The 26,306-nt window shown below is 39.9% G+C and overlaps 1 protein-coding gene and 1 long non-coding RNA gene across 2 annotated transcripts in view; one reads left to right on the plus strand and one right to left on the minus strand.

The window, feature by feature from the left end:
* Positions 1-4,270: 4,270 nt before the first annotated feature.
* LOC146502698 (uncharacterized) overlaps positions 4,271-26,306 on the minus strand; it is a 358,388-nt gene continuing 336,352 nt past the window's right edge. Inside the window, exon 3 of the long non-coding RNA XR_014869459.1 lies at positions 4,271-4,933. This is a non-coding gene — a long non-coding RNA (uncharacterized LOC146502698). The remainder of the gene's footprint in view (positions 4,934-26,306) is intronic.
* On the plus strand, positions 7,807-11,965 carry LOC146502699 (general transcription factor II-I repeat domain-containing protein 2-like). Its single transcript, XM_085133393.1, has one exon. The coding sequence runs from the start codon at positions 9,617-9,619 to the stop codon at positions 11,057-11,059; it is 1,443 nt and encodes a 480-aa protein (XP_084989519.1). The 5' UTR covers positions 7,807-9,616; the 3' UTR covers positions 11,060-11,965.

Here is a 26,306-nt window from a genome sequence, read left to right on the forward strand (position 1 = left end):
CCTCTCGGACTGATGTCACTAACGGTAATTTTCAACGAACTCTTCATTATTATTGGCCCAGAGGATGAAAACAAAAGTGTGGCAGATTATGAGGGGCCGTACAAGCCAAAATTCATTCTTTCACTCTCACACACATACATTCTTCTTTCGCACACATACTTTCACTCTCACATACATATTTTCACTCTCACATATATTCTTCTGTCAGACACACCTATTGTCACTCTCACATACATATATTCTTCTTTCACATAAATATACTTTCACTCTCACATAGTTTTATTTAAATTTTTATATTTAGATATTTTTATTCTCATGTTTACACATATTTAACACACACATTGCAATATTGTGCTCTCTTGTACATGTATTTTAATGTACATATTTACAAATTTGCACTCTAACATACATGCATTTTCATTTATGCATTCCTACATTTTGCTCTCATTTACATGCATTCAATATGCATTTAATCGCACAAATAATATATGTATGTAAGAAGAGAATGCATACATGTCTGAAGAAAATATATGTATGCAAGAGAATAATGTATGAAGGAATGAAAGGACCTGTACGGTGGCCCCTAGAGACAAAGCACGTACAAACTCCAAAACACTTGCAAACTCCAAAACACTTGCAAACTCCAAAACACTTGCAAACTCCAAAACACATGCAAACTCCAAAACACTTGCAAACTCCAAAACACTTGCAAACTCCAAAACACATGCAAACTCCAAAACACTTGCAAACTCCAAAACACATGCAAACTCCAAAACACTTGTAAACCCCAAAGCACATGCAAATTCCAAAACACAACGGAAGTGCTCCAGGACGCTAGGGGCAGTGTTGAGCTTTTGTTACCTAGTAACTACACAAGCCAGGATGTACCAATGACCGGATTTGGGGTCTGCAGCCTTAAAGTCCGCATTTTAAGGCCGATTACGTCACAGCGACACGACGAAGGCTGTCCCAATTCAAAGGCTGCTCGAAATGCGGCCCTCAAATGCGTCCTTAATTTCCCTGAATTTTAAGAATGGGTCGCTGTAGCCTTCATGGCCCAACATATCCCAGATTTCATAGCTCGCCTGTGGTGTGGATAATTTTGCCGAAAAAAACGGCTGAAGCGGAGCCGCCAAGAGTAAACTTTCAGAAGTAAGTACTGAATATTATGTCACTTATTTATGCGCAAATGTTTTTTATAATGAAGAACATTAAAACATTACTGTTGGCCACATGTCGGGAAAGTTATGTGACATTAGCGATGTTTGTACTAACTTGGTTTTAAAGCCTTTACTCCAAAATATACGCCGTTCAATAGTTGACTTTAATCTTACAGAGAATGTGATGATTTTATGGATAATTAAAGTCAGTCATATATCCACAAACACAACAGGCTGAAAGTCAGTGATGCTGCTCGGTTTGCAGTCCTGAATATCACGGCACAAGCAGGATTCACTGCACTGTTAATGTTAGCTATGTTATATTGCTGCCACTGTTCGGTGGTGTAGAGCCAAACGGACTTTAACGTGTGTTTGAACGAGCTGACGGTTCACTCGTTAAGCTGAAAGAAAGGTGCTTTAATCACAGGAGTCACACACGTGTCCACTGTACCATCTGGGAACTCTTCTTGTTTCGTAATAACACAGTCCTCCTTCTTTTGTGCTGTTTTGTAGCAGTGTATACACCTGAGGCTGTCACCTGTCTGTCTGTCCTGCACTCTCTCTCTTTTTCTTTCTCTCTGATTGTGTAATAAAAGTATGAACATGTATTTATAAGTTACATTTGTGTTTGAATCCTGCAGCTTATCACGCATTTGATTTCCATGTGTGACAACTGCAAGTGTCCAGAGTGAGAGTGCACATCATCTGTGAGGCTTTGCACCCCTGATGATCCACCAGGACTCAGCAGTGTGTGAGGAAGAGGAGGAGGAAGAGCCAGCAGCAGCTGACAGATGGAGAGAATAGACAGACTGTTCCCTGTTTGTGAAGGACTGCTAGGAAAGTTTAACATAACTAATTGTCTGTCCTGAATCAGTCTTATTAGGTAATGTTCAAATAATTTTATCATTCCAGTGTTTGCAGTGTGGGAGAAAGTACTCAGGGCCTTCAAGTTACACACTATGAAAGGAAGAAACAAGTTTAATATTCAGAAACCTAAAGTATGTATCAGCAGCTGAATGGACCTAAAAATAAATGTTTGTTTCAGTTCTATGAAGCTTTGAGTATTTTGGATTAGTAGCAGTGCTGTGTTTGTTGCATCATATTGCTGTAATTGTTTATATGCTTTATATATTCTGAGGTAAGTTGATCTATAGTGTTACATCATATTCTATAATGATGCTATGTGTTTGTATACTTTCTGCCCAGTTTGACCCATTTAGCAGAAGTCAGCCTGTTTAAGGCTCTGATATCTATTCTGTATGACTTAAAGCAGTTATGACATGGTCTGATTTTCTCACCCAATAAAGGAATATTCAATATATCAGTCTACTCTTCATTTTATCAGAAACAGTTATCACAGCTCATATAATTTCTTTTTACACACGTATGTAAGCAATGAGCCAAATTTAGTAATGCCAACATACTGAAGGAACAACATTTCTCTCTTATATATGATACACCTATATATGCACTGTCAAAGATACTTGTCTTTGAGTGAAGATTTAAGGTGATAAGACCTATAAATAACTGCAACTTGAATCTGTACTGTGGCTCAGTATTTGACACAGAGTTCATGTTCACTGCTGTAATAGCTAATAATGATTAATATAATAACTATAATATTGGCCATATTATATTTACATTACCAAAGTGATATGACTTTAGTCTCATGAACAACATTAGCTAATTGTTATTTACTAACTAATCTTAAATGACTGTTCAGTACAGAAATGAAGCCCAAAAATCATGTTTTACTGTCCTGTGGTCTCAACCTCAGATACTTATCAAATCACACAAAGCTCTTGTAGAAACAAACAAACAAATGAACAAAATATGTTTTCCTTCATTTCTGTCAAACAAAGTTGTATGACACGTTTCCAGCGGTTAGTATCATGGTTGCTAGGCAACCTGGGAAGCGCGACAGAGACTAGACCGTCCCATACAGACAAACTTGCCGTTTATTTTGCAAATCGAGCTCAACACTGCCCCTAGCGTCCTGGAGCACTTCCGTTGTGTTTTGGAATTTGCATGTGCTTTGGGGTTTGCATGTGTTTTGGAGTTTGCAAGTGTTTTGGAGTTTGCATGTGTTTTGGAGTTTGCATGTGTTTTGGAGTTTGCATGTGTTTTGGAGTTTGCAAGTGTTTTGGCGTTTGCATGTGTTTTGGAGTTTGCAAGTGTTTTGGAGTTTGCATGTGTTTTGGAGTTTGCAAGTGTTTTGGAGTTTGTACGTGCTTTGTCTCTAGGGGCCACCGTAGACCTGAAGACTGAACCTGAAGAGCTGGTTTGGAGCCGAAAGAGCCGGCTCTTCTTACTGAGTCGAACCGAAAGAGCCGGAAATCCCATCACTGCTGCCTCGTTTGAGTTTTGGACGAAATGGATTCTGGGATATTGCATTTCGTCATTTCGAGCTGATTGAAGACCAGAACAGCCAATCAGATATTTTTGCATCCAAGTCTGTGATTGGCTGGTTTTGTGGCACAAATATAACGGCGTACACAAAGAGTTGAGCGTGCACGGGCAGAAATGTTGAGAGCGTGAGCAACACATTGCGAGCGAGCGCAAATACAAAAACTGAGCGAGAGGGGCTGCTATTGTGTGTGTGTATGGATAATAGCAAACACTGAAATACTTTTTTTGCATGCAGCAATGAATTTTGTTCACTCAAATCCAGCTTTTCTTCGCTCAAAATAAATTTCTCCTCAAAATGCAACACTTGCACCTGCAAACTTTTTTTTTACTTGCGCTCAAATTTTTTTTTTTACGTGCGCTCAGAATAGTGGCACAAAAATAACGCCATAGATAGCTTGCTGAAGAACTCGGCCCTTTCTCAATTCTCAAGTACGCGAGTACGTACTCGCCGAGAACGCACGGGAGTATGGACTCGCCGAGAACGCAAGTACGGACTCGCGATTTGTACAATTGGAACACCGGTATACTTGATGATGTCACAGGTCCGGAGTTTTTACTGCCGTCCTTAATTTAACTGTAAGTAATATGTTATGAAGCTTAACTTTAATCACAGCCAAACTGGTTTACTAAGGAACAAATAAAACACTGAAATAAACCAAACATTAACATTTAGAAGTGATCTAAGTGCCTTATATATCATGTTTAACCTCAGTAGTGAAATCTCTATTAATAAAAATAGTGTACATGTACATACATGTACATACCTTAATAAAAACAAGCAGGTAAGATGTTAGAACACTTTTATTTTTATTTTAGTGGACACTCAATACAATAGACAGCTACTGGGGTTTGTTTAACCTGAGTAGCGAAAAGACCGCGAGGGGGTTGAAAACGATGCATCGGGAGTCCGCTGTTCTCGCCGGCTCTACTAATCCTCGACCTCGCTGTCTGCTATGGAGCTGGCGGGTCACAGACGTCTCCGAAAACAACGGAGCGTGTTTGGAAATATATGATATCTTGATAAATCGAGCAGATATTTGAAGTTTACACAGCTACATTCTCGCTTGAAAATAACTTAAAAGTTAGAGTAATATTTAAAAGTTTTTAGCCCCGTTCGTCCACCATTGCCGCGTTTGAGTTTTGGACGAAATGCATTCTGGGATATTTAGTTGTACCAAGTCCACACAAGTCACCACCGATGCATGCTCGATAAAACGGGCGGAGCGAGAACACATCTGGGACTTTTTCGCGTTCTCGGCTTGATGCGTACTTCGAATTGGAACAGTACTTGGTCTCTGACTGATGACGTATCACGAGTACACGAAAACGCAAGTACGCACAAGTACGCATATTGAGAAAGGCCCCTCGAGTTTCTTCTCCCCCCTCCATGCTGTCAGACACTTGAAAGTGACCCGCACGTGCTTCTCAACCAATCACAGCGGTACAGACACCCAGCCTTCTGTTTTCATTAAACTCCTTCCGTTTCCACTATATGCTTTCATTCACATACATTATTCTCTTGCATACATATATTTTCTTCAGACATGTATGCATTCTCTTCTTACATACATATATTATTTGTGAGATTAAATGCATATTGAATGCATGTAAATGAGAGCAAAATGTAGGAATGCATAAATGAAAATGCATGTATGTTAGAGTGCAAATTTGTAAATATGTACATTAAAATACATGTATAAGAGAGCACAATATTGCAATGTGTGTGTTAAATATGTGTAAACATGAGAATAAAAATATCTAAATATAAAAATTAAAATAAAACTATGTGAGAGTGAAATAGTGATGCGTGAATCATGAACGAATCGTTCAATACTCGAGAATCACTTTACTGACTCATGAATCATGATTCACAAGTCCAACTGACACACTGACTCATCCCTGTTGCTGTTAGCAGCAATGTATCTAGCTTATAATTACAATTATGGAGAAAAACACAACATCCAGTATCTTAACAAAAAAAATTCTGCTCTGAACTGGAAGAAAAAACCCTGAGTCGAAGCTCACATCAAGAAAATAGCTCCTCGGTTCACAGTAGCATTGCTCTGCTAACATGCTAACAGCACATTTGAGCTACTCACACCCTCCCTTCCTGTGCTGAATCGTAAGCTTAAGCGAATCACTCAGGACTCACTAACCCCCTCCCTCCTGTGCTGAATCATAGAGCGAACGAATCACTCACTCACTCACTCACTCACTCACCCCCTCCCTCCTGTGCTGAATCATAGAGCGAACGAATCACTCACTCACTCACCCCCTCCCTCCTGGCTCACAGCTTCTTCGTCTTCTTGGTTGGCAACCAATGTTAGGGCGCATTACCACCCCCTGGCTCACATTTCAGTGGACATTTAGATGAGAAAATATATATTTAACACACTTAAGGAAAATACTAATAAAATAAAAATAAACAAAATATTTGTTTATTAAGCAATTTTGATAGGAAATTGCTTAATTTTAGAAATGTTTTTGCTCTTTTTTGCTCTATAAAATAGTTGGGTTTTTTTTTTAATCATTCATCTTAGCAGTTGGATTTACATGAAAAGAGAAACAAATTAAGTTTGAGTGAAAATGTAAATTTTTTGCACTCTCTGGTCAACTGACTCAGTGAATCAAATGACTCAAAAAACCCGATTCACTTTGTTGAGTGACTCATTAAAACTCGATTCAGTAAAAAGAATCAAATTTACCATCAATAGAGTGAAAGTATATGTATGTGAAAGAAGAATATATGTATGTGAGAGTGACAATAGGTGTGTCTGACAGAAGAATATATGCATGTGAGAGTGAAAATATATTTGTGTGAAAGAAGAATGTATGTGTGTGAGAGTGAAAGAATGAATTTTGGCTCGTACGGCCCCTCATAGCAGACAGTTCGGTGGAGTAGTGTGAGCTCAACTATTTACAGCTGAACATGACCAAAACCACGGCACTCATTGTGGACTTTAGGAAGCAGGTTTTTACTCCCTCTCTGGTCATCATTAGAGGAAAAGGAATATTGAGGTGGCTGATGAATGCAGATTGAATACAATACTTAGGAGTCTACATAGACAGCACATTGAACTGGACTGGGAACAATGTCTTTAAGAAGGGCCAGACTTGCATGTATCTACTGAAGAGGCTCAGGTCCTTTAACATCTGTAGGATCATGCTGGCTGTGTTTTATCACTGTGTGGTAGTAAGCGAGGTTTTTTACGCAGCAGTGTGCTGGTTCAGCAGGACCCAGAACTGAACCAATGGAACTTGCGACTCTGGATGGTGAAGAAATACTGTTACATGCTAATATTTATATTTATTCTTAATTACATTATTCTTATCTGTGTCTCTGTTATGTAGCCAAGCTTCATTTTGTGTTTTTCAATTTATTTTTGCTGTTTTAACTCTCTCTGACTCTATATATCTTGTTTCTGTTTCTGATCTTGTCCCTATTCTCAATTTAGTGAGCATGTAAAAAGTCACAATAATTTTACTTGGGTTACTAAAGTTTTTGTCGTGTCTTGCCTTATCTCTTTCACCCACACGTGAAAGTATGTAATACTTTACTAACCAAGTGTATAACAATGTGCAACACCCCATTGTCTATGTCTAATGAAATATCTGGCAAAATCAGCAGTCAAGCTATCTGAAAGGACCTGAGATCATTTCTCATGAATGATCCAATATATTAAAAGTAGAACCACTTTATGAAGACGAATCAACTTTTTGCAACATTTGCAACAACTTCTCTCGATATGCATTTTATTAAAACTGTACACCTTAAATAACTGTTCACTGGTAGTGTTCATACCAGAGACTAGCATGTTCCAGCAGAGTTGATGTTGCCTGCTGGCCTTCTTTGTGAAACAGTTCCTTTGTGTCATTTTTTTTCCCCTGTCATGTGTCAGTCATCACCAATTTGAAACAGCTTTTAGGGCTCCTTTGGCACAATCTGTCCATTCTTCTGTGGTCAGCCTTTCTTCCTGGCAAGATTGACTACCTCCCCAAGTACCTCCCACTTTAATTGGGAGGTCTTAAAGTTGGTCATATTGTCAGGGCCAACGGTCAAGTCAGAGTAAAAGGACTCAAGTACAGAATTCAGACGGAGGCATAGGATAGACATGTGAAACAATGTTTATTTACAGTGCAGTGAAATAATTAAATGAATGAGCATTAACTGGTACAATGAACAATCAGTGTTGGGAAGGTTACTTTTAAAATGTATTCCGTTACAGAATACATGCCCCAAAATGTATTCTGTAACGTATTCCGTTACATTACTCAATGAGAGTAACGTATTCCGAATACTTTGGATTACTTAATATATTATCATGCTGTTTACAACTACATGAATGTACTATTGCTGTGATTTATTACTGTTACTCAAGGTCCGCGGCTCCGAACCGTAGTAAAGCGACCTCTGGCTGATACGTCGGGTTCTGTGTCGGGCTCGTAGCTGAAAACTAGCTTTACTTTGTTGTCTGGGTCAACTTTGCTAGCGAGAGACAGAGAGAGGCGTTGAAAGGCTGCTCCAACGGAACTTATTGTTTTTGGAGGAAAACACGAACACGGTGTACAGTCGAGTCTTAATAGCTTACTTACAACTGGGCTCGTCAGGGACTCTTCTTGGCTGCAGTGGTTATTATTATATTTACATGCTTCCAGCTCCCATTTTGCTCGATGACAGCTCGTACTTTTCCTTTTTCTCCCTCCCTCGCTCACAGACACATAACGTGTATGGCAGTCCATTCTCCCTGCAGCACGGACTACACTGCCCATGAGGCTACATTCTTTAGAGCTATACCTGTAGCATTCTGCCTATTAGCTTAGCACAACAACAACAAAAAGGCCTCTCTCACCCAGGAAACACGCAGAGAGAGAGTCACCCTGTAACCATGGCAACTGTAACGCTGCCGCCTGGAACAACAGAACGTAGCTGTCAAACAAAACACAAACAGGCCTGACCCGCCACAATATGAAACAGGGAAGTACCGCCGTGTAATCCATTTGTTTCAACAAAGTAACTGTATTCTAAATACCACCCTTTTAAACGGTAACTGTAACGGAATACAGTTACTCATATTTTGTATTTTAAATACGTAACGGCGGTACATGTATTCCGTTACTCCCCAACACTGTGAACAATGAAGTAAACCTGAGCTAAGACAAGGACGCGAAATAGCAACACTAAGCAAAACTTAAGCTAGGCAGAAAACGTGAGCTAGACACTGTTCTGACTGGAGCTTTTGTGATGTGGGGCAAGGGAAAGTCCAGCTGAGTGATGGGAACTGGGGAGCTCAGAGTCACTGGAATGAGAGAGACAGGTTCAGAAATTGTCCAAGGATATGCGGCAGGCATGAACAGAGTCCGATCTTGGTGCTTATTCGTCACAGGTAGAGAGATGGCATGGAGGGGTAAGGTCCGGGTCAGAGATGGTGAGTCTAAGTCAGGCATGGGCAAACTACGGCCCGGGGGCCACATGCGGCCCGTTAGACGTTTTGATCTGGCCCGCCAAACTTGAAAAAAATTTAATAAATTAACCTTGTTTTATTTCCCCTGCAATTCTGATGTTTCCTCACTAGATGGCGCACTCTACACATCTTGGCTTTGTTGAGGTGAAGCGTAAGCCTATTACTCCACGTTTGCACTTTACCCTGTGACCCACCGCCCCTCTATGAAGATGAGCGGACCCAAGAAAAGGAAAGTGGACAGAGAATGTCGAGTGTTCAAAAAGGAGTGGACAACTAAATATTTTTTCACTGAACACCAATCATCTGCGGTTTGCCTGATATGCCAAGAAACTGTGGCGGTTTTTAAAGAGTATAATATTAGCCGCCACTTTGCCACAAAGCACGCTAATTATGCTAGCAAGCTCTCAACAAAAGAACGGGAAGCTGCTGCTGAGAAGTTGGCAGCTAATTTGAAAGCTCAGCAAAGTTTTTTTTCACCGTCAAACTGCCATTCAAGAGTCAAGTACCAAGGCCAGTTTTACGCTTTCATTCAAAATAGCAAAGGCCAGCAAACCACTGTCAGAGGGCGAGTTTTTAAAAGAATGTATGGTAGAGACAGCAGGTATTTTGTGCCCGGAGACGAAAGACAAATTTGAGAAAATCAGTTTATCACGGCGGACAGTGACTCGCCGTGTAGAACTAATAGATGAAGATATCACCAGCATATTAAACAAAAAGGCGAAGTCATTCACTTTTTATTCTTTAGCACTGGATGAAAGCAACAATGTCAAAGACACTGCTAAGCTCCTCATTTTTATCCAAGGAATCAACGAAACCTTTGAAATAACGGAGGAGTTTTTGACAATGGAGTCTCTGAAAGGACAAACACGGGGAGAGGAGTTGTTTGAACGGGTGTCTGCTGCCATCGAAAACATGAAGCTTCCCTGGAGTAAGCTTGTTAATGTCACCACAGATGGATCTCCGAATTTAACAGGAAAAAACGTTGGCTTGCTGAGGAGAATCCAGAATAAAGTGAAAGATGAAAACCCTGACCAGGATGTCATTTTCCTCCACTGCATCCTCCACCAGGAATCTCTATGTAAATCGGTGTTACAGCTGAATCATTTTGTGAATCCTGTGGTGAAACTTGTCAACTTCATACGCACATGGGGACTTCAGCACCGTCAGTTCATTGTGTTCCTGGAGGAAACTGATGCGGATCACCAGGACCTGCTTTATCACTCCCGTGTCCGCTGGTTGAGTTTGGGCAAAGTGTTTCAACGAGTGTGGGAGCTCAAAGAGAAAATTGGCGTGTTTTTGGAGTGGCAGGGGAAGAATGATGAATTTCCAGAGCTGAGCAACAAGAGCTGGATGTGTGACTTTGTGTTTGCTACGGACGTATGTTCACACTTGAATGGGCTCAATGTGAAACTGCAGGGGAAGGAGCAGTTTGTGCATGACATGCACACAAACGTGAAAGCCTTCAAATCCAAGCTGGCTTTATTCTCCAGGCAGATTTTGAACAAGTCATTCACTCATTTTCCTACACTAGCCACGCTGAAAGAGGCCGGAGCAAAAGTAAAGAAATACAGTGAGTCACTGGATGCACTGCACGGAGAATTCTGCCGTCGGTTTTTGGATTTCGATAAAATTGACAAGTCACTTCAGTTGGTGGCCTTTCCTCTGTCACAAGACCCCGAAACAGCTCCAGAGGAGCTTCAGCTGGAACTCATCGACCTTCAGTCCGACCCTGCCTTAAAAGAGAAGTTCAGCTCTCTTAAACTAAATGACTTCTATGCTTCACTCAATGATGCCGCGTTTCCAAATCTAAGGCGAAAAGGGCAGATGATGTTGGCTTTGTTCAGCTCTACCTTCGTGTGTGAACAGACGTTCAGCGTCATGAACATCAACAAAGCCAGCCACAGATCCAAGTTAACAGAGCCACACCTCAGATCCATCTTGAGAATCGCTACAACAAAACTAACTCCAGACTCCAGAAAAAAGGAGACCAACAACACTGCTCCCATTAAAATGTGTGTGTCTCCGTGATACGCACGTTGTTAAAATGAACAGTGTGCGCAGATCAAATATAATGCTTCACAGACTGACTTGCTGCAACTGTTTCGTTCTTGCACTGGTCGTTGTTGACTTTTGGCACCGGGGAAACAAATTGAATAAAAGGAACAGGACAAGTACATCTGCATCTCCTTCTGTTTTTGGAAAAAAAAAAAAAGAGTCAGGAGGAGAGTGATGGTGATATCCTGAAGGATAACAGAACTTTCAGTGCTTTAAAATAAAAAGTTCATTTATTTGATTTTCAGTGTTTAAAGACTCATTTCGAAGTCAGAGATTTTATTGTAATGCTTTTCTTCATTTTCATTGGAAATTAAAGCACATGTTTTCTCCATATTCCAAGATGTGTATTTTTTCCCCAAATGAGGTGATGTTTTCAAAGCATGCCATCTATCTGCTCCTGTTGCGGCCCCTTTGTCAAATGTTAGAACTCAATGTGGCCCACGAATCAAAAAGTTTGCCCACCCCTGGTCTAAGTTGTTCCAATTACTGCAGCAGGGAGGCAGGCAAGTAAGTGGAATGGGCAAGAACTGTGGCTGTGAAGTTGTCGAGAGGCCCAACGTCCTGAGGAGAGGATTATTTTCAGAGGTAGAAAGTGGCAGTCTGGTGAGTAGCTGAGAAACAGAAAGCACAAGGTAAGTTAAAGTAATTTTCTATGAGTCTCACAAAACTGTGGCGGCCTGCACTAACTAGGGTTAGCTGAAGATCTGGCGAAGAATGGCTGAGAAAACTGGCCCTAAATACCGACAGCTTGATTACCAGACGGTGTGGAAAATTCGTAGGAATGAGGTGGCTGCTCCCAGAGGTGACATTGCCAGCTCTAATGCCGGCTGAAATTAACAGCAACATTTTTCCACATTTAGCTCAAAACCTTACAAAAACATGTTTTTTTGAGTCATGTTTTTTTACAACATTTAGTAAAATATTTGTAACTTTTCATATTTAAAGCACAATTTCAAATGTTAAATCTAAATGTCAAATATTAAATCTAAATATTATATTTAAATCTAAATGTTAAATCTAAATGTTAAGTGTTAAATTTAAATGTTACAGGAAACTAAATATTTAGCTAACATGCAAATTTATTGTACGGACCAACGGAAATACCAAAATAAAAGCTTTACAAAAACCTCCGGTGCAAAAGTGTGCCGGTAGTGGTCAGATTGTGTCTGCTCTCTCTTGATGGTCACTTCTAACACCATAAGCGGCTTCACTTCTTGCCTACCAGCACGTCCAGCGATTTAGCTGAAAACATCGGAAGATCCGTTTTGTCGGCCATCCAAAGGTTCAGCAGTAGTGGACTCTCAGCAGCTGCAGTCTCCACTTCACAATCGCTGCAGCACATGTCCAGCTAAATCGCTGGAAATGCTCGTAGGCAAGAAGTGAAGCAGCTAACTAATAAAATGAGATAGAAATGAACATTATGGAAAACTGTTACTTTAAGTTACACAGGACAAAAAAAAAAAAAAAAATCGCAACATTTTAACAGATATTGTTTACTGCAGATGGTCTCAAATATGCTATGAGTGCCTTTACAATGTGATGTGTAGTGTTGATGACATGTATCTTCATAAATCTCTATACATCTGAGACTTGCTGGTCTTGATGAGTTGACAACAGCAATGCTAATGGTTGACCTTTCTTTCAACTCAAGCTGTTTGTCTTCCTGCTGATTAGGCTGGCTTGCATGTCTAAAAGATTATTTATTCCCCTTCTCGTTTCATCTCCATCTGAAGTTTCCTGATATGCCAAAGGGGATGTGATTCAGTGTAAGATCTGTTGAAGAGCATTACAGTGATAAGTTTATTCCAAAGACTTGAAAGGGAATGCCATAATAAGCTGTCTGCCCCAAAGTATTTTAGACTGTGAGAGTGTGTAAGAATTTTAATCACATCGCTGTGTTCTCCAGCACATTTAAGTCCTGCCAACAAATGACATCTTTTGCAGGACAAATGAGAACTTTACGATATATCTAGTTTTAATATGAAGACAATGAATATTAAGCTACAACGTCTCTCAGCATAGAAGATAAATACCTAAGGATATGATTCAATCCTGAACAGTATGTAAGTGGGTTGGTTGGCAGCACCTTGGCTGGGCTCATTTTTATAGCAATTTGCTATGAAGCAAGTGTGAAAATCATCCAGCAGGACAAGTGTTAAACAGCAATTTTTATTTTGCTTTTCTTCCCACTCTAAAACAAAGAACATAAAGCAGTTGCAGAGGTGTATTTCAACCTGTTGAAGTGCTGTATTAATATAGTAGGTAGGGAAACTGGGTCAAATGATATTCATACAGGACATTCGGTACATGACGTACAGTGGTCCCTCACTATAACGCAGTTCACCATTGTCAATCAATCTCGTGCCTTGTCTCCTGTACAGTACAGAATGCGTTCAGCTTGTCAAATTTACATAAATCTTCGATCGCTAGCAGTGTAACTCTGAAGTGCTGTACTGTATGTTTGTAAGTTTTCTCCCCAGCAAACACAACAATGTCAATGAAACACAGTTTTGCACTGTCAAAGGCACCTGTGCTCGCCTTTGGTTTCATTCTATAATACTGGACTTATTTTTCTACGAAGGTTTGAACTTTGAGAGTGTTTAAACAAGAGAGAAAAGTGTGAAAATGTTAGTGCCTGTCTGAGAAAATTGTATAAAGTTTGCAGTGAGGGGTTTTACAGCCTTAAAACATCTATAATAATTGTAAAAAATAAAATTAGCTACTTTGTGGATTTCACTTATCACGGGTTATTTTTAGGATGTAACTCCCGCGATTAGCGAGGGACCACTGTAATTACATTAAATTCCAGCTTAGTTCAGTAGATTAACTTTGAGATTTAAAAAATGACTGCATTGTTCGCCTACCAGAATGTATTACGTTTTCACCTACTTTGACAATATTATCAGCGAAAATAAGTAACGTGCAAAAAAACCCCAAATCACTAATATTTAATAGTAATTTCTTTCCCCCCCTGACCTTTGCACGGACAAAATCTGATCATTGTATTGAGTTGTGGAATTTGATGTCTCTATCTATGCAAGATGCCAGGCACACATACAGTTAAATAGTCAGCTAAAAGGTGATAGGTCTAGGGCAATGTTCCCTCTAATTTTTCATTTATCTGAGCGAACACACAAACTGCCAAAAGCGATCCCTTGGACCACTGTGAGCAACATTAGACATGTGCACTGTGGTCACTCCAGCGTCGAATCCATCCAAGTTACATGGTTTATTAAAATAATCAAATTACAGCATTTACATTTATGTTAGGCTACTTTTAAATAACTGCTTTTAGTCCACTTACAATGAAAATGAAAAAAATCTTGTTCATGACCTGTGTAGTATGTTAACACTATTGGAAGTAAAAATAACTTCGAAAAATAACTTAACTCCAATTTTGAAAACACAACTTTTTTTTAATAAAGCTCTAACTGGTATTATGAGTATGAGTCTGTGGTCTGGAAGAGAGTCCTGTAACTCTGTCTGCAAAATACAGTATATAATGACCAATGTTGGGCAATTAATTACATAGTTACTTCTTCAAAAAAGTAACTGAGTTTTGCAAACAACAAAGTTTTTTGCAGCTGTTTACCTAAAAACTATTAAAACTATTTACAGAACAATCAGGTGTTCAGCATCAAATCTGATGCCACACAAATTATTTGTGCCACTCCAAAAAATAATTTCTGTCCACTATGAGATAAAGGAGAAAAACAGTTACCTGCAGGCCTGACAACAGAAGATGTATCGCTCCTGTAACATTCAGCAGTCGCCTCATTGTTCTGACACACACAACAAAACTATTGACTACATTACACTACACACTAACTACACAAGATTTGCGCTAAACGTCGCACATCTCAAACACCGCCATCACTCGTAAAACTTCCCCCCGTTTCTTAACAACTAAATGCCATGTTGCCATATAAGTTTTTGATTGGTCGACATGGTACATTTTTCCACCAATTGGAAAGGGCGGGGTTTTTTGCTTTTGTTTTTGCTCACAGGCGGAGAGTGCTTTCGAGTGTTTCTTCCCGCAGTAAAAATAAACAACGATAGTATTCAGAAAGGTAACCAAATATAACTCTGGTTTTACGTGGCCTATCAACACAATTTAAAAACTGGTATAAAGTCCACACTTTTTCCGTCAATTGTTCCGTCTGTCCTGCTCACATCTCCAATGGTTGTACACGTTGTCATTAACGTGGCTTCACTCCACAGCAGCCACGCCGCTTTGCTAGCTAAAACACCGGTGTCGGCACATATCATAGCCTGTCAACGACATTGATTAGCTGCGCATATACGAATGTGAATCGCATTATTGGCTGGACTATGGGATAAGGTGGCATCGTTCTAATCCCATACAGGAGCAGCTAGTCACTTACTGACTAACACTGCAAAACAGAATTGTTAACGTATTAATTTTAATTTCAATTCAGGTTAGATTTTTTTTGTTTGCAACGCAGATTTTCTGTGCCCAGAGACTGTGCCAGCAGTGCGCAATTGCACACGCGCGCAGCTTAGAGGGAACATTGCTCTGGCATATGTTGGCTTATCATTTATTTTACCTAATATGCGTGTAATTTAGCAGCTACAACGGTCCTGCGTTCTTGTGGTCCCACTTTAGGTTTCTGATGGTAGAAGATCTTCAGTTCCCTTTTCTGTTTTTGCATTTCCTCTTTAATTTGTAAATGGCTTTCCTTTTCTTTACCTCACCCTGCCTGCATGTGCCTGCTCTTAGGTCCACTTCCCACATTAATACGTTAAAAGGGAACCATCTGTAAACCAAGCCTTAATTTAACCCTGTCAGGCTCAAATTAAACTTTTTGTTGCTAATGCACAACCAAGTCCTGCAGTGGCACTTCTGAGTAAAAAAACCTCATAAAATATGTATGTGGGGTAATCAGGTTGTTAGTTTTCAACTGTTGCAAATGGGCAACACCTGCCTGGAGAGGGTTAAATCTTTCAGCATCTTGTAATGCTCTGAGTGCAGCTATTCCCGGAAACATGAGCCAAAATAAGGACAGAAAACATAACTCTGGAGGTCAGATACTCAACGTCCATCACTCAGAATTACAGGAGGACGACTTGGAGGGTGGCAGCACAATGGTCCAAAATGAAAAAGTTCTGGGGGTCGACCTGGAGGTTGATGGCTTAACAGTCCATGCTTATGCAACTCTGGGGGTCGACCAGGAGGCCCGTGGCGGTGACTGTGAGTAGTTTTGGAGACCGACCTGGAGGTCAGCAGCATGAAAATCCATAATTCAGTAGTTCTCCAAGAGGGCGATGGTGCCAGTGTATACGTGACAAGAAATCATCCAGTCACATGGCAGGCTCCAGACGTGCTGAACGTGGCTTGGCAGGTGCCGGATGCCCTGAATATGATGTCAGCATGGGGGCTGCGAGTGATGGAGTTGCAGGCGACGGTGAGGGAGCCGTGAATGGTGGAGCTGCAGGTGACGACGAGAGATCTGTGAATGGTGGGGCTGCAAGGGACAGCGAGGGATCTGTGACTGAAGGGGCTGTAAGTGACGGCAGGGGAGTCGTGACTGATGGAACTGTGGGCGACAGTGTAGCAGGGCCAGCAGGCGCGAAGACCTCTGGCTGCCACAGCACCGCGGAGTACCTTGGCATCTCCCAGGCTTGGAGTGTCTCCTTCGCCTGGACCAGACAGCGGATTAGTGGAACTAGATACAATGAACAAAAAACAAAAGACTCTTTCAAAATAAAACAGGAAACATGAAGACACAGACATGACAACACAAGAACTAATAATCACAACCTAGCATAAAAGCTTAAAAACACAGAATAAGCTCAAAAACGCTAGGTCTGAGACCCAGCCAGTGACACTCTCTTTGAACTGCTATGGCCATTGATAAATGGCAAATTTTCATAGCTATTGATCAATGGCCATGACAATTTGCACGCTTACAATTATTAAACTGAACTCATGGTTTATTGTTAATCAATTGTGCTAGTTCTGTTCATTATTCAAATATACTGTGATGAGGTCTGCAGCAAGCTACGACTAAGGAAGTAACTTTGATGAGTGACAAAACATTTCTCCCACTGAGACCACTATGTGATTTCTGGGTGCATTTACTTTCATTTACCCTCTTCATACTATTGGTTTGTCATTTTAACCTTCTTGTAGAGCACTTGGTGTGTGCAAAGATGGAAAACAAGTAATTGTAAGCTGTGTTCAAGGTCATGAAGCACTTTATATCTATGTATCAGACAGGTATCCTTTCTGAACTGTGCTCATGTGCCTATTGAGCTCGGTTGCTATGATGCCTAACATGAGGTCACACAGAGCTCAAGTTTTCACTTGCGAGGGGGAAGCAGTTGTTTCCAACCCACTTCAACTTGCTTTCCCCCTGCAGGTTGTTTTTATTGGTTACACACATGAATATTCATAAAGCTTGTTGCTGCATTACCTATGAGAAATTACTATAACTGGTTACAAAGTGTGATTGTGCTGTGCAAGTTATATGATGGGAGTGCAGCTCTCCCAGGATGTTGTCGGTATCTCGTCCCAGCCAAGTGGCTTCCTTCATTGAGTAGAATCTGTTCTTCTCAAGGCTGCTTGTTCCCCTTATCGAGGTCACGCACATACTTATATGCGTGGGTTACATAGAGAGCAAACAGAAGCATCCTAGCTTTTTAAATGGCAATCTACAACACATACATTAAACCTAACAATACCCAAGTGTTTCTAAGATTACTGTGGCAGTGGCATATTTGAGATCATTGGTTTCAGCAACATTGGTGCTTAGAACAGTGTTCATATTTGGAAGTATATCCTCTTATGGTACTTTTTTAGTGACCCAGTGGAATTGAGCTCTTGGTGGGTTAGCAATCTTTATCTTCAGCTCAGAAGATGTCATTTGTCAATGCAGGTGGTTGGGCATCATCTAGTTCAGTTTTACTGTTCTCTTCTTTCAGGGCTGGCTCATTACATCCACATTGCTCACTATTGTTTCCACTGTGCTGTAGCTTCTCCTGCTTTGATAGTAGAGAAACTATCAAAAGGAGTCCCACTGTTGATGTGATTAGTGGGACATGTTTCACAAATAACCCTTCTCACTAAGTCAGCTTGCATCAATCCGTTTTTAAGAACTTTGCAGAATAATGTAATGCGTCTTCCACACCAAAATTAATAATTAGGATGGCTGGACAAAATTGTTATGGTCCGGAGTCTGTTACTCCGTGTTTTAGTTTATTATTATTCTGTGGTTTTGATTATTGTGGGTTTTTGTACTCTGCTTTTTCACATTTCATGTTCGTATGTTCTGTGTCCCCCAGTCTGTGTGTGTGTGTTGTGTCATTACGTGTATGTGTTTCCTGTTTTACTTTGAAGTTCTCTGTCTGATGTCAGTGTGTTCTATTTACGTTTCCCCTGCCTTGTCAGCTGTGATGTCTCACAGGTGTGTTTCCCTCCTGTTTCCCATCCCCTGATTGCTGGTCTGTGTACTTATAGTGTGTGTTCCCTCGTCCTCGTTGCTGGTTCGTCTGCATTATTCCCCTCCATCATTCTGTGTAATTCCCTGTGTTTCCCTGCATCGCCGTTTCTGGTTAGTCTCTGTTAGTTTTTCCCTGTTTAGGTCATTCTTTGGTTTAGGTTCATGCCCGTTATGCTCCTGTTTGTTTCACCTGTCACTTCAATAAAGCTCGCTCACATCAGAAGCTGCCTGCATCTGGGGTCACCCATGGCTCAAAAGTGACATTTTAGGGATAATATTTATTTGGGGATCTGAAAATTCCTCACTTGTGATTATAAAACATTGAGCATCAAGCCTGCTGCAATATTACAGTAGGTCATCAGAGCTGTCATCTAAGCTGTCCCTAGATTATTTTCTGTAAGTTGTTAATTAATATTACTCTACTAATAAAACTTAATCTCTTTGGGTGCCTTCCCACATAGGGCCAGCTACAATCAGTTAGAGGAATGAATAACCACTCCACAGGGTGGCAGTCCATTTTTAGTCACTAATCAGAAAGTAATATTGCTGCCAAGGTCCTCTATTATGAGAATATAAATCTCCTACATTGATAAAGTGTCACAAAATGGCTTATTGACTATAGCCGGAAGGTCAGCAGGAGACAAAGCTACATCTACTAACTCCTGCGTGAACAATAAGATGTGGACATTAGCATAATAATAAAATATATATTTGAGGATGGGAGGAGATTACAACTCTGACAAGATCTCTTTCTTATAAACACAGCTCTCAAGAGGTAAACGTGTCTCTAGAAAACATTTTTACATATGAAGCTTTTGCAAACACAAATGTGACTTCAGAAAAATGCATTTCCACTCAAGCCCCTTTGCATAATTAAAGTTTTGGGAATACATATTATATATGAAATTATCCAATTTTGGAATGTTTTCTTTGCAGCTAGTGTATGGCCCATGGCTCTGTATGTAGAGGACTGAGCATTCCTTGCTGCACTGCACAGCATATACTACATTGTTTAGTTTGTTTCTCCAAGCACGGCATCCCAGTGTACTGGGTTCTGAGTGTACTACACTCAGAAAAAACACTGGTTTATCCCAAGAACAAAACTCCCAAACACAAACTAAACCATGCAGTATATGCAGCAAGGAGTACTTAGACCTCTACACTGAAGAAAGCCAAACACCCAATCCATTAACACAGAACACAACATAGAAGAGCCACCTCGAGAGGACATGACTCAGCTGTACATCTACATCTAAAGGGTAAAGGTCACTTTTTCAAGGATGCCAATGTTCACATTTTGGACAGAGAAGGCAGATGGTCTGAAAGAGAAGTGAAAGAAGCCATTTATGTCCACTGTGAAGACCATCCTTGAACACAGGTGATGGCTTAGGACACCAACTGTCTGCCATCTATAATCCAGTTTTGAGATTCCTTCACTTATGCCTTAACACCCACTCACATGTTGGGCCATTTGATCTCAGTAAGTCACATGGTAGGGTGGGGCAAGATCTCACAATGGGTTAATTCATGCCATACTACTAAATTCAGTAAATACATTACAGTTTCGATTTTTTTTTTTTACTGGCATTCCAAATGTTCCTGTTATCTGTGTTTAAAATGTATTTTTATTTATATTTTTACACTGGAGCTACAACTAGCTGGTTTCAGTTCATGTGTGGACAGTGATACAGCTTTTGGAGTGGCGATATGAACATTACATTTATTTTTATTGCACAAAATGACAAGAGCTCAATGGTAAAGTGGAAACCGCATTCAGGACAGAAAGGGCTGCGTTATAATGCTTACACAACTTGGACTCTTAAGTATCTGCACAGAATCCCAACTCCAGCCACAGTGAGATCCTGATCTTCAACAGGTAACAAAAGCAGTGATGGGGAGTCAGGAATGTTGTTTTTGTTTCTGTTTATAATGTAGAGCCACTGTGACGATTGCTTTGAACTTGAACTACAAGAGAAATGAATTACATTCTCTGGCTAGGAACCACAGATAAGCCTGCAGTCAGAGAGCAAAGTATTTTGTTAGGATAATAAGGTAGTATGAGGTCTTTAATGTTTTTTTTTAATGGGGCCTGATGAACACAAAGGTATGACAGGGAGACAATGAGGAGTAATATGGGAGAAATATGGCTTCTTCTTCTAGTCCCAGTTAGTACTCAGCATTCTGGATCAATTAAAGGCCTTTCAGGGAGATTTTGGCATAATCCTATAAATGAGAATTAAGGTAGTAATTACATATTGAACACATTAAATAAGGGGGGGGGGGGGTGTTGATAAAATTACTTTGTTATTTTGGGTGAAGATTGTTGAGGGTTTTTTTCCCATTGTTCTCTTTTTCATTGGTAGAAATAAATATACATAATAAATGTAGTTAGAAGCAATGAGATTTCAAGCAAAGGTTTCAGGCCACTTAATTCAAATCAATTCAATTTTATTTATATAGATATGTAAAGACAGGGCAAAAGACACACAATGGAAGAGAGTAAAGAAGAAAAACTTCATGGGAAGCTCCCAGCATCCAGGAGGATTCAGGGTTACCTAAATCAGCTCTATCTCTATACTTTGTCAAAAGGGAAAGCTTTAAACCCAATCTCAAAAGTAGAGAGGGTTTCTATATCCTGAATCCAAATTGGGAGCTTGTTTTGCCTTTACTTTTAAATACTCCCGAGACCACAAGCAAACCAGCAGTTTCAATGCAAAGTGCTTTATTGGGGTGATATTGTCACGGCTGGGGCAGCAGTCGTGTGGTGGAGTAAATGAGGACCCAAGTTGGAGACAGTGGTGGAGATGCGAGTGAGGTTTATTTACATTGCTTGATAACAAAAGTGAGGGCGGAACTGAACAAAAACCTAAACTGGGGAGAACTAAAATTAACAAAACATAAATCCATAACTCACAAGGTCACATGCAGGGAAAGATATAAGGAAGTGAGCAGGGAATGGGGAGCTGGGAACGAAGAGCAGGACATGGCGCAGAGAGACGCAGAATAACAGATTAACACTGAGTAACACAGACGATCCAACAAGGAGCACAGCCTGACACCCACTATATATACACACAAGGTAATCAGGTAATGACACACAGGAGGGGAGCACAGCTGAACCTAATTCACAAGATGACAGGAAGAAACAAGCTGACACAGTGATAACAGACACAGATCTTCAAAGTAAACCCGGACATTCACAAAGACAAACTCAGGGACACAAACAGAGCATACAGGAGGGAGAACACTAAAGCACTAAACACAAGAACCAAACCCTAAGAACTAATACAAAATAAGAATTAACACAAAACATAAGATGACACCAAAATGAACACAAAACGCTGGGTCAACGACGCAGGACCATGACAGATATGGTACTATGAGGTGAAAGCAGTAAAGTGATGAGATGGGGCCCTGATTGATTGACCTTGTATGAATAGTCAGTCAGTCAAAGCAATTTCTTTTTTTATTCTAAAGATGTATGTTACTTAAATTAACTGCTTTTTTTTTATAGCACATGCACTCTGTTTGAGTACAGAACACACCTCATTCACGCAAGCTTTTGTTTCTGTCAGGGCGCTGGATCTGTGACCCAGCATTTTGAGTTTGTCTTGTATTTTTGATTTCTTATGATACACTGGAGAAATGTTAACTTTTAGTGGTTATTATTAGTCTTAGTTAGGTTTTAGTCTAGTTAATGTTGTCACCCATGCTTCTGTGTTTAGGTGTCATTTCCTGTTTCCTGTGTAAGTCTGTCTTGTCCTCTATGTATTACTTTTAGCTATGCCAATGCCTCGTCCCCCTTATCTATTCCCATGTTCCTCTCCTTGTGTTCCTTTCCGTTTCCCCCAGTCTGTCATGTGTTTCATGTCTGTGGTTTCCATGTCCTATTGTCAAGCTTGTGTTGTCTCAGTCTTCATCTCATTATGTTTTCCGTTTTATTTTGACAGTCTTGTTTCCATGTTCATTGTGTTTAGTTTTGCTACCCCTGTTGCATCACGTTCATTTGTGTCAACTGTGTTCCCCAGGTGTTTCCACTTGCCTCATTACCCTTCTGTGTATTCTGGTCCTCTGTCTCCCTTTGTTCAGTGTCAGGTTGCCTGTTTATCTCGACTAGTGTACATGGATTTTCTTGTCTCTTCAGGTCTCGGGTTTTTTCCATGTTCTGGTTCAGGTTCATGTAATAGTTTTCATGTTTAGTTCTAGTTGCAGTTAACGTAATTGTTTAGCCCTTGCCTCTGTTCTCCTTTGCCTTTGTTTTTTCACTAACAGACTAAATAAATGGCTCGCTTTATGTTACACTTCAGTTTTGCCTCCTGTGAATTCTGCTTTTGGGTCCACACCACAACACACCGGCAACTCAGCCATGGCAGTTTATATGCCTAGATCTTTCTAATCAACATTCACCTACTTTCACATGCCAATGAATGCTTCAGAGAGCAACTTGGTTTTCTGTAGCATGCAGACTGGAGGAGCCAAGGATTAAGCCACCAACCTTCTCCTCGTCCACCTCCACCTTCATGAGCAAAAGGTTTACATTGCCCATTACGAAGTTACCAAGGTATTCTTGTGTGGACATGACAATTTATATTAATTATATTTGGAGGGCCAGCTCTGTTCTAGGATGCCCTCTGGACATTGCAGTGGAGGTGGTGAGTGACAGGAGAATGGTGGCTAAGCTATCATCCCTGTTGGACAACATTTCCCACCCCATGCAGGAGACTGACAGCACTGAGCAGCTCCTTCAGTGGCAGGCTGCGGCACCCACGATGTGGGACGGAGAGATTTCGCAGGTCTTTCCTCCCCACTGCTGTCAGACTCTACAACAAAGACTTCAACTGATCAAACACACACAAACCCACACATGTGCAATAAGACTGCTATATATGCAATTTTTTTTCTGACAAAGTTGTACTTTTGTATTTTCTTACTCAGTTGTATATAGCATTTGTATTCTATTTTATTCTATTGTATGTATTATTCTATTTTATTCTATTGTATATAGTATTTTATTTTATTCCATTCCAGTGTTTTCTAATTTATGCTACGTAACTTTGCACTTTTGCTGTAACGAAACAAATTTCCCACCTGTGGGACTAATAAAGGTCATCTTATCTTATCAATTTTTAAACTGATACTTTGTTGTGCACATCTGCTTCCAAAGTAAGACAGGCAAAGTTTTCACATCATTTAGACACCATTCGCTGTAAAAAAGGTTATCTCATATATGACAATTTACATTTGGATTAGCCCAAAGAGAAGTAAAAAAAGGAAATAACCCAAATAACTGGCATTTGTTATTATACAACTTCCAAAAACTCTAAATGAAATATACTTTGTACATGGATCATGAAACAAACAAATTCAGGTAGCAATGACAACACTGCAGCAACTTGCAGTGCCAAAGCAGCAAAGTGAAGTTAGAAATAAAACATGCATGCATATGTCTTGTGGGCTAACAATCAAAGACGCCCCTCACCTGGGATATAAAAGAGTAAATTATTGAATACACAATTGCACAAAGCGACTGAGCAAACAAACACCAGATAATCATTGCTGCTTTGAGAAAGTCACACTCACTAAGACTCCTCACAATTATTGCAGGCATGAGGTTCAGCAGAAGAGAACTGAAATGCTAGCTTGGTCCAATTGCAAGAACTAAATTAGGCTGCCTGATAATTGCTAGTTGTATGAGCTTTAATGTTTTTTAACCAGGCTAAAATCACTGCACCACAAACAAATCACGAGGCGCATACTTGAATCTCTCAAACATTATGACATTATTGTTATTGGTAATGTGTGATAATCAACTTGCAGCCCCATTGTGGTTGTCAGTTTGAGTACAGAGAAGAAAACCAAAGTGAGATGTCTAATGCTGTGATGAGAAATTTGGGGATAAAGCGGTGAATTATCCCCCCAAAACACATACACTTAGAGACTCTGCCAGCTCCGAAACAGACAAAAAACAAAAAATCAACTAAAAAACAATTTAAACATAAAAAGCCACAAAAAAAGAATAATACAGTATCCACATCTGCACCAAAGAGTAAAACAGTGAAATGTGGATTATTTAACATTAGGTCTCTCTCTTCCAAGTCTCTGTTAGTACACGACTTAACAATTGATCAACAAATTGATTTACTCTGCTTTACAGAAACCTGGTTACAGCAGGATGATTATGTTAATTTAAATGAATCAACACCCCCGAGTCATGCTAACTATCAGAATCTTCGAAGCAGAGGCCGAGGGGCGTTGTGCCAGCAATCTTCCACATCAGCCTATTAATCAACCAAAGACAAGCAAACCAAAGACGGAGATTTAATTAATTTAAAGGCCTGATACTTATCCTTGCCCACCCCAGCTGGAAAACTCAATAACCAGTCTTATTTGAGATCATCTATCGTCCACCTGGACCTATACACAGAGTTTCTGTCTGATTTCTCAGACTTTTTATCTGAGCTGAGCACTAAATCAGAGAAAATGATTATTGTAAAAATGACAGCCTCAACACAGGATTTAATCTATTATTAGACTAGGTTCGATTTCTGAAAACCGTCTCTTGTCTGATCATTTAGTAATAACATTTAAATTTACAATAATTGATTACACAGCAGATTTTATCACAGTAGATGTCTTTATGAAAGTGCTGTAACTAAGTTTAAGAATATAATCTACCCACTGTTATTGTCAATGGAAAATTGTACTTAGTAGTCAGTATAATCTTTTAATGATATAAGTTTGCATATGGTAGAATACTGCATGTAATCATTTGTGTTTAGAAGTATATAGTTGGTGGCATATTGAAAGAATGTCTCATCCTAGGAGGCCTGTAACATTCCAGGGTGTTCTGGCGTTCACCCCCACATCCTAGGAGTATGGGAGAGGTCGTACCTTGTCTTATTGTTTTACGGTAGGATTAACGTAGTTATATCTGTTTTAGTCTAAGTGCTTTTTGTTTAGATGAACTGCTGGACTTCCAGTCCAGAAGGTTTAGGGAAGTCATTTATGGGGTCACACTCTGACCACACACACACACACACACATGTACACCTCCACATTTCAATGTATGGAACAAACGCTCACTGAAGCATATAAATAAAGACCAGGGCAGTACTCAGTGCTTAGTCTCTGAGCCTCACTCAGGAGGCTGCCCTTACTAGCAAGAAAATCTGTGTGTTTCTCCTCTCTGATTCTCTGCTGAAGAAGTGTTTTAGAATATATCTCTTAACAGTTATCATCTTCAATGCTCTGTACCAACACAGAGCAGAGCAACTACCTGAATGCTACTCCAACAGAGGTTATCTATCTTGTTAAAATTTTGCCTCCTCACTACATTTGACACGAACTGTCAAATGTAGAACCTTATGAACCTTAAAGCAGATAACTCGTAAGTTGGAGAGGAAATGGCTTGTCACAAATTTGGCAGATCATCATTTAGTTTGTTGCTTTATAAGAAAGCCCTTCGTAAAGCCTGAACATCTTACATCATTGAGTGAAGAAAATAAGAACAACCCTAGTTTTCTCTTCAGCACTTTGACACACTGACAAAAAGTCAGACCACTGTTGAGTCAACTATTTCTTTAACGTTTACTAGTATTGACTTCATGAACTTCTTCACAAATAAAATTTTAACCATCAGAGAAAAAATGACTCATAATTATCTCACAGATATAACATTATCTACAGATACTTTTAGTACCATTGATATTAACTTAGAGTCTTTTTGTCCAAATAATTTTTCTGAGATAACTTCAGTA

This window comes from Neolamprologus multifasciatus, chromosome 15 (genome assembly GCF_963576455.1).
Source record: "Neolamprologus multifasciatus chromosome 15, fNeoMul1.2, whole genome shotgun sequence".
Taxonomy (NCBI): Eukaryota; Metazoa; Chordata; class Actinopteri; order Cichliformes; family Cichlidae; genus Neolamprologus; species Neolamprologus multifasciatus.

Coding starts and splice junctions, on each gene's coding strand:
- LOC146502699 (XM_085133393.1), top strand. CDS start 9,617: ATGGTAGAGACAGCAGGTATTTTGTGCCCGGAGACGAAAGACAAATTT.